At 40.0% G+C, this 9,229-nt stretch overlaps 1 protein-coding gene across 1 annotated transcript in view; it reads left to right on the top strand.

The window, feature by feature from the left end:
• Window positions 1–9,229, top strand: part of ARMC3 (armadillo repeat containing 3) — a 92,429-nt gene that overhangs the window by 27,997 nt on the left and 55,203 nt on the right. The window contains exons 5-6 of the mRNA XM_014539386.1: window positions 8,106–8,174; window positions 8,414–8,589. Of these exons, the coding sequence (XP_014394872.1) occupies window positions 8,106–8,174; window positions 8,414–8,589 (245 nt within the window). The remainder of the gene's footprint in view (window positions 1–8,105; window positions 8,175–8,413; window positions 8,590–9,229) is intronic.

Genomic DNA, 9,229 nt, shown 5'->3' with positions numbered 1-9,229 from the left:
AGAGTTGCAACTCAGAGGCCGGCAAGTCAGGCGGGGAACGTTGGAGTCTGCAGTCACTGGAGCAAGCGAGCCTCCCTGCTTGCTTCCAGCTGCCTGGCTGCCGGCCGCCATCTTGGCTGACAGTTAATTTGCATAAGGATATGCTGATTAGCCAATGGGAAGGGTAGCGGTCATACGCCAATTACCATGTTTCTCTTTTATTAGTGTAGATTTTCTAGTTTAAAGTCTAGTTCTCTATGACTTTTTCCTGCTTACTTAGTTTTTAATTTCTATTCACTTTATTTTGTATCCTCATGTTCCGATATATGAGAAGTTTATAATCTGGGAAGCCCTCCAAATTGGTTGCAAACTTTTTCTGAGCAGATTTATAAAAGGAATGTCATGAGTTTCTAAAGGAATCTGTGACCTGAAAATATTAAGGATTATTGTTACATTCGGGTACTAAATGAATTAACCCTCTTAGAACTGCCAAGCCATATTCTGTACTAAGCTGGTTGCTGGACAGGGACTAGTGCTAGGGCCAGTGCAGTTGGCAACCGCCAGGCTTAACATTGGAAAGAACTTTACTGCCTTCAAGGTCTCCATTGAGTGCTGGAGTCTCAGGTATGCTGAATGAACTTCTAAGAGCTTTCCCTGGATTCTATGAATTGGGTGAAAAAACAACACACACAAACCATTTGGGGGGTTAACTGAACTGATTTTCTGTTTGATCTATCTGTGGACATGGATAAAACACATGGCATCCTCAAATGCGTGTGAATTTCCTTTTTTGTTAAGAGAGCAAAACCATTAACAGCGATTGTTTCATTTTTCACACATGCCCATGGAAAACTTCGAACAAAAAATAAGTAGTCATTTGATCTCAATGAAAGTCATGTTTCCAGAATAATCTCTAAATACACAGTTAATTTATCAACCTTGGGAAGTCTTAAAAAAATGGCTGCTTCTTCAGAAATTTGTCTCTTCATATGTTTTTCATGCACTCAATAATATGACTATGTTCACAGTGGATGAACCAACAGAAGTTCCAACAGAATTCCAGGTGCTTAAAGGATTGCTATGAGAGCCATCTTTCCCTTTGGCAGTTGAAACAAATTCTTGTTTCTTTTTTTTTTTCCTTAGAGTGGTTGAGCTATGTGCCTATACTAAGCCTGAGTCATTTGAGACAGGCGCTTAAATTACTTTGTTAAACATTTTTTTTAAAATCAAAATGGAGCTTTTGTCTTCTTTTAATTGAAAGTTTGTATTTAGTTTGATGAGGTCTTATAACAGAGACTCATTTAATGAAGTCAGTTAAAGGGAGATTTCATCAGGATCCTTGTGAGAAGTAGGCTTCAAAGTCTAGACTTTGTATCACTTAAGGCAATCTGAAGAGCTTGCCATCTTAGGAAAAGGTTGATGTAAGAGTATACAAGGTCAAGGATAAATCAGATGGCCAATATTATGCAACCAACAAATTGTAGGGAAATCCAAGATGGCAGCAGAGTAGGGGGAAGCTATACTCACCCCCTCCCAGGACCAAAATGGAATTACAACTGAATTATAGAACAGTCACCCTGAATAACCAACTGAAGACTAGCCTGATAACCAAGAATTTACAGAAGAAGCCACACTGGGCCTGGTAGTGCTGCTGGTGCCAATAGATCTCTTCCACAGGGTCATGAGAAAAGCATTTCGGTGGCCTGTGCCTGAGAATGAGATATACTGCGGTCTTTTATTGGAGTAGAAATAAAAGACTGTCCCCAGGTTCCCGGTATCTCATCTCCATCCATTCCGCAGTGGGAGAAGGGCCAGGATCCAGAAATTCTGTGCCTCAGTTCAGTCCATGCCAAAGCTTAGTCCCACTCAGTCTCTGTCCCAATTCTCTGTGCCCAGCTGCATTCGGGCTGGCACTGCGCTGCTGTACCCAAGCCCACACACATGCCCAGGTCGCAGGATCAATTCCCAGAGAGGGGCATGCAGGAGGCAGCCGATCAATGATCGATGTTTCTCTCTCATCAATGTTTCTATATCTCTATCCTTCTCCCTTCCTCTCTCTCCAAAATCAATTTAAAAAATCCTTAACAAAATATTAGCAAACCAAATCCAGCAATATATTAAAAAGATCATATACCATGACCAAGTGGGATTTATTGTATAATATTCACAAATCAATAAACGTAATACTACAGAAGTGAAATGAAGGATAAAAAGTACATGATCATATCAATAGAAGCAGAAAAGCATTTGATAACATTCAGCACCCATTTATGATAAAAACTCTCAGCAGGGAATAGAGGAAACATACCTCAATATAACAAGGGCCATACATATATCACAAACCCATAGCCAAGATCATACAATAAAACCTCAATATAACAGACTAATTCGGGCGAGAGGGTGCCGTTAAAGCCCAAAGTCCATTATATAATAAAGTAGGTTTTTCTGAATGCGCATGTTAAAAATTTGACAAATTAGTTTACCTGTTTTTACTTATGTACACACATTTTTGTAATTAAAATTAAGTATGTATGAAAAGCTCAATTTCACAGAGAAGTTTTCTATATGTATTACAATACTTTAAAATTAATACTGAGTAGGTCTAGTAAATGTGTGTATTTATCAGTCATTGGAGTAAACAAATGCACATGGTTGGGGCACATCTCAGCATACGTAGGAACACCAGCCAGCAGGCATTAAAATTGCTGCAGAAGATCATGCCACAAAACATCAGAACCCAATGACCACGTGTGATGCTGTGTGACCACGTGCTGATCATTCCCTAAACATTGGTTATGAGTGGTGACTCTTGGATTTAAATACGTAGCCTGTAGTTGTAGATTTGTATTGGTAATATTTATTTATGTTGGCAAAATTACTACAGTGTTTTTTTCCAACATATGGCCTATTCGCTATAATTTGTTAAAAATAAGAGTGAATTAATAACAAAAAAAAAATAACCTGTTAATTATAAGCAAATTTTGGTTAAAAGCATTTTAAGATTTACATAGCAGGGTGTTATTTTTCACATTTGACATATGGACTGGAAAGTTAACCCATTAAACTCAAAATCCAGTACATTGAGGTTTGCAAATTTGAGAGTTTACTGTACTCAATGGGCAAAAACTAGAAATGTTTCCCCAAAGATCGGAACAAGACAGAGATGTCCGCATTCAGCACTCTTATTAAACATCAGAGGCCTGGTGCATGAAATTCGTGCATGGGGGGTGGATGTCCCTCAGCCCATCCTGCACCCTCTCCAATCCGGAACCTCTCAGGGGATGTCTGACTACCAGTCTGGCCGCAGGCACCCGGGGACACGGGTGGCTTCTCCCAGGCCCAGCTTTGTCAGGAAGGATGTCCAGAAGGTTGTCTGGAAGACATGGGTCTAATTAGCATATTCCCCTTTTATTAGTATAGTGATGGAAGTCCTAGCCACAGCACTCAGACAACAAGAAGAAATGAAAGCCATCCAAATTGGAAAGGAAGAAGTAAAGCTGTCATTATTTGCAGATGACATAATACTATATATAGAGAACCCTAAAGATTCTACCAAAAAAATTGCTAGAACTGATAAATAAATTCGGTAAAGTAGCAAGATACAAAATAAATATCCAGAAATCAGTTGCATTTTTATATACTAATAATGAACTATCAGAAAGGGAAACTAAGAAAACTATCCCATTCACAATTTCTTCAAAAGGAATAAAATACCTAGGAATACATTTAATCAAGGATGTAAAAGACCTGTACTCAGAAAATTTTAAGACACTGAAGAAAGAAATTGAAGAAGATACAAATAAGTGGGAGCACATACCATGTTCATGGATTAAAATGCCCATACCACCCAAAACATATAGATGCAACACAATTTCTATCAAGATACTGATGGCATATGTCACAGAATTAGAAAAAATATTCCAAAAATTTATATGAACCACAAAAGACCCTGAATAGCCACAGCAATCTTGAGAAAGAATAAAGTTCGGGAATCACACTACTTGACATCAAACTATACTACAAGGCTATAGTAATCAAAACAGCATGGTACTGGCATACAAATAGATATATAAATCAATGGAACAGAATGTGAGAGCCCAGTAATAAACCCACACCTTTATAGTCAATTAATCTTTGACAAAGGAGGCAAAAACAGAAAATGGGGTAATGATAATCTATTCAATAAATGGTTTTAGAAAATTGGACAGACACATGCAAAAAGTTAAACTAGACCACCTTTTACACCATACACAAGAATAAACTTAAAATGGATTAAAGACTTAAGTGTTAGACTCTAAAACATAAAAATCCTAAAAGAAAACATAGTCAGTAAAATCTCTGACATTTCTCATAGCAATATTTTTTCTAATATATCTCTTAAGTCTAAGGCAAGGGAAACAAAACAAAAAATAAACAAATGGTACTGTATCAGACTAAAATGTTTTTTGCACAGCAAAGAAAACCATCAACAAAATGAAAAGACTATTCACTGAATGGGAGAACATATTTTCTGATATAAAGAACTTATAAAACTCAACACCAGAAAACCAAACAATACAATTAAAACATGGGCAAAGGACCCAAATAGACACTTCTCCAAAGAGGACATACAGATGGCCAATAGACATATGCAAACATGCTCAGTGCCACTGATCATTAGAGAAATGCAAATTAAAACCATAAGATATCACCTCACACCTGTCATCAATGGCTACCATCAATAAATTAACAAACAAGTGTTGGTGAGGATGTGGAGAAAAGAGAACCCTCAGGCACTGTTGGTGGGAATACAGATTGATGCAGCCACTGTGGAAAAGCAGTATGGAGTTATCACAAAAAATTAAAAATGGAACTGCCTTATGACCCAGCGATTCTGCTTCTGAGAATTTATCCAAAAAAATCCAAAACACTAATTTGAAAGTATATATGGTTCATTGCAGCATTATTTACAATAGCCAAGATTTGGAAGCAGCCCAAGTGTCCATCAGTAAATGAGTGGATAAAAAAGCTGTGGTATACGTATACAATGGAATACTACTCGGCTGTAAAAAAGAAGGAAATCTTACCCTTTGGGACAACATGGATGGACTGTGAGACTATTATGCCAAGTAAAGCCAGTCAGAGAAAGATAAGTACTATAAGATTCCACTCATGTGAAATCTAATGAACAAAATGAACTAACAAGCAAAATAGAGACAGACTCATAGATAGCAGGCTGACGGCTGTCGGGAAATGGAGGGTATTGGGAGCCTGGGTGGGGAGGGGAGGCATTGAGGAAAAAAAGGAAAGAAAAACTAACGGACACGGACAACAATGTGATTGTCAGGGGGAAGGAGGGTGGGAGAGATGGAGGAGGGTATAGAGGAGATAAATGGCATGGAAGGAGATGGTCAGGTGATGTGTTGTAGAATTGTGCACCTGAAACCTGTATAATTTTTTAAATATATTTTATTGATTTTTTACAGAGAGGAAGGGAGAGAGATAGTTAGAAACATCAATGAGAGAGAAACATCGATCAGCTGCCTCCTGCACACCCCCTACTGGAGATGTGCCCGCAACCAAGGTACATGCCCTTGACTGGAATCGAACCTGGGACCCTTCAGTCCGCAGGCTGACACTCTATCCACTGAGCCAAACCAGTTAGGGCAGAAACCTGTATAATTTTGTTAACTATTGTCACCCAGTGAATTAAATAAAAAGGAAAAAATGTAAATAAAAATGCAAGTAAAACAGATTGGATGAATGTACTTCAGGAAATAAGGTGCTGGCAGTTCTGAAACAACTAAATTTGAAGGTGTCACACATTCAAAGGTGTTGGAAATTCTATTCAGTTGCCATATCTGAGAGTTTCCCCTGTTGAGAAAGAAGGGGACAGAGATCAATACTGTATTTAAAGTGATGGAAGTAGAAGCTTATCTGTTCTTTTTTTGCAGATTTGACCTCAAGAAAAGATTCTTTGAATAAGCTGCTGCCAAAAGGCAGAATAATAAGTTGATCAATGATGCCACCAATTTACAAAAGCTGCCGGTGAATTTGAATTGTCCATTGAACCATAAGGAACTGGTTTAGTGGATGGATTGGGCTACATTCAAGGTGGAAAGGGATTTTATGGCGCAGAGAATCCTCTGACAGGACAAGACCTGGTGGCACATACAGATGCAGCAAGGTGGCCTCTCCCCGGGTGGGGGAGCAGATCCTTCCCGCAGAGAAGTCAGAGGTGCAGAGAGTACACAGAGCATGAATCTTCTGGACCTCATGGTCAGTGTTGCAGCAGAAACTTTGAAGCTTACTTGGTGGAAGGCTATTTTGTATACCAAATGGGGAATGTACCTGGCGATCTAGAAGCCCAGTAAAAGAGGAGACTTTGTTATAGCCTTCCCAAAAACCATTCCTAGCAATACATACCAGACTCGTAAGAGAAGAGAATACCAATAGATTCTTCCAGAGGGTGCACATCTCCACAGTTCACCGGAACACTTAGAATGATCTATTATTTCTTAGCCTGTGGAGATAATGTATTTTTTAAATGAGTTTCAACTATAAAATGATTTCTTCCACCTTGGGACACAACACTTCTCAGAAGCTCAATTATTTTTTTGTACTTCAGGCATATTCACATACATGTAGCTGGCTATCATTTTGCTGGCCCTCATTTAGCCATTTTGAACAGAAACAGATAAGTTGAAGAATAGCCACATCCCTGAATTTCACAGGAAAAGGTGTCAAAAAAAAAAAGAAAGGCAAAAACATCCAGCAATTAATGTGGAAGAATTCATCCAGTAACCATCTGCTTCAGCTGCTGCAAAGTGAACTTTTCCAAAATTTTGGTAATGCTAATTTTTGCTTACAGACAAAGATAACTGACCAAGAAGAAAAATTGCAAAACTAAAGTAGCAGCCATGCTCTATTTCTCAGAAAAAGGGGGGTTATGGATGGCAAAAAAGAAGCATGGCCATACCTGTCTAGCTTTACTTAGGTTCATCTTATCTAATAAAGAGGGAATATGCTAATTGACCCCCACACCATCGCAAAGATGGCGGCGCCCACAGCCAATAAGGAGGGAATATGCTAATTGACTGCCCCGCCCTCAAAGATGGTGGTGCCCACAGCCACAAGATGGTGGTGCCCAGTTCCCTCAGCCCCACTGGGGCAGCAGGTGTGTGGCAAGGCGGGCCTGGCTGCTTGGCATACCTGTCTCCAGAGTCCCCCAGTCCCTTTAGCCCCCCAGCCTCCCAGGGCTGGCCTGAGGTGCAGGCAAGCCTCAACTGTCAGATGCCCAGCCGCCCAGGGCAGGCCCGAGATGCAGGAAAGCCTTGGATGGCAGCTGCCCAGCTGCCAAGGGCAGGCCTGAGATGCAGGCAAGCCTCAGATGTTGGCTGCCCAGCCGCCCAGGGCTGCCCGAGGCTCAGGTAACCAGGGCTGGCGGAGGCTTGCACTGCCGGCAGTGGCAGCAGCAGAGGTGTGATGGGGTGTCACCTTCCCCTGATTGCCGGGTCGCCTCCCGCCCTGAGAGCTCCCAGACTGTGAGAGGGGGCAGGCCGGGCTGAGGATCCCCACTTCCAGTGCATGAATTTTCATGCACCGGGCCTCTAGAACAAATAGTACAAAAGTGAACTCTAAAAAAAAATCAGTGTACTTATTAAGCATTTTTGGCATTTTGATAATGAAATGAAATGAAATGTAAACAAGATGTGTTAATCCAAAAAAGGCTGAAGATAATTCTTTTGTGAATTCTGTATAAATTTTACTAAAATCAAGATTTAAAAACACTGTTCCAACAATACAAAAAAGGAATTACTATTATCTACTAAACAAGTGTAGGGCACCATAACTCAAATTGTGGGCATATGTTCTAATCACATTTTGCAGCTTTATGGTCATTTTTTCTAGTGCTTTGGAAGGTAGCATAATAGCTCAGTGATCAAGGAGCACAGGCGAGAGTGTGACCGGGGTCAGGAAGACCTGGGTGTGAGACCTGGCCCCACCACGGATTTACAGTGTGGTTTTGAGCCTCGTTTTCCTTCTCTGTAAAAACTAATAATGGAACCTATCTCATTAACACTATTCAACAGGCATGGCCATTATCATTATTAATAATAACATTTAATATTTTGCTTCTGTTGTAGATGATGTTAAAAAACTGTTAAGAGAGTTAGATGTCATGAACTCTGTTATTGCGCAGCTTGCTCCGGAAGGTAAATTGGCATCCTATATGTGTTTTTAAAAATGGGACTGGTGTACTTTTCACACTTGATTACACTACTTATTAAAACTGCTTATGAAATATCAATTGTGAATTGTCATTAAAATCTCTCAAGCCAAGATGGGCTCCAGCCAAGGTAAGATTTGTGGAGCTTTGGTTTTCAGAACATGCTTTAAAGTAATGGCTGAATAGGTATTTAACATACTCATGTCATTTATTTTTCGTATGCAGAAGAGGTAGTTATCCACGAGTTTGCTAGTCTTTGCCTAGCAAACATGTCTGCGGAGTACACCAGCAAAGTGCAAATATTTGAACACGGTGGCCTAGAGCCTCTCATCAGACTGCTGAGCAGCCCAGACCCCGATGTGAAGAAGAATTCCATTGAGTGCATTTACAACCTGGTGCAGGTAAGTTTCATTCCTAAAATGTATTTTGACCAAAAGTTGATTGTAGGATTTGCTTTCCTATTAAAAAGGAAAAACCTGAAACTCACCAGTTGTAATTAATACTTCTTAGTACTATTTAATAGTGATCATTCAGATATAAAGGATGTTGAATGTAGATTCCTTTCAGTTTTTGCGTTTTACAAGTATTTGTCTCCCATGAAAGGGCATTTTATAAATGTATTTAAATTTTAAAAGAATAGCATGGTTTACAAATTAAGGTGGGATTATACTAGATAAGATGTATCTCTTCTGAAACAGGAAATCTAATATTCCTGTTTAACTAGGTTTGAGCTGGGCAGTTACCTATTGACCTAACCTTGGTGATCTAAGCACGGTGGGTATAATATACGCCCTCCTCAGTGTCCCAGGATTTTGGGACAGGTGTATTGGTGAAAGCCTAGTGAGTTGAGGACACTGAACAGAACTCATCAGTCACAATTGCAAGATGTGACCTCACTGTGCTGCTCTCTCTTGTAATGAAACTGACTACCTTCTCCTCCCCAATCTGGCTTGTCCTCTGTCCCCCACCTCTGCCCCTACCTCCCAACGCAACATTCGCACTCTTACACCCACAGCAGGTCAGCTCCCTGACACTATGGAC

Source organism: Myotis brandtii, unplaced genomic scaffold, assembly GCF_000412655.1.
Source record: "Myotis brandtii unplaced genomic scaffold, ASM41265v1 scaffold215, whole genome shotgun sequence".
Classification (NCBI taxonomy): Eukaryota; Metazoa; Chordata; class Mammalia; order Chiroptera; family Vespertilionidae; genus Myotis; species Myotis brandtii.
The sequence above is the reverse complement of the archived record's forward strand: the minus strand, read 5'-3'. Positions and strand labels throughout refer to the sequence as shown.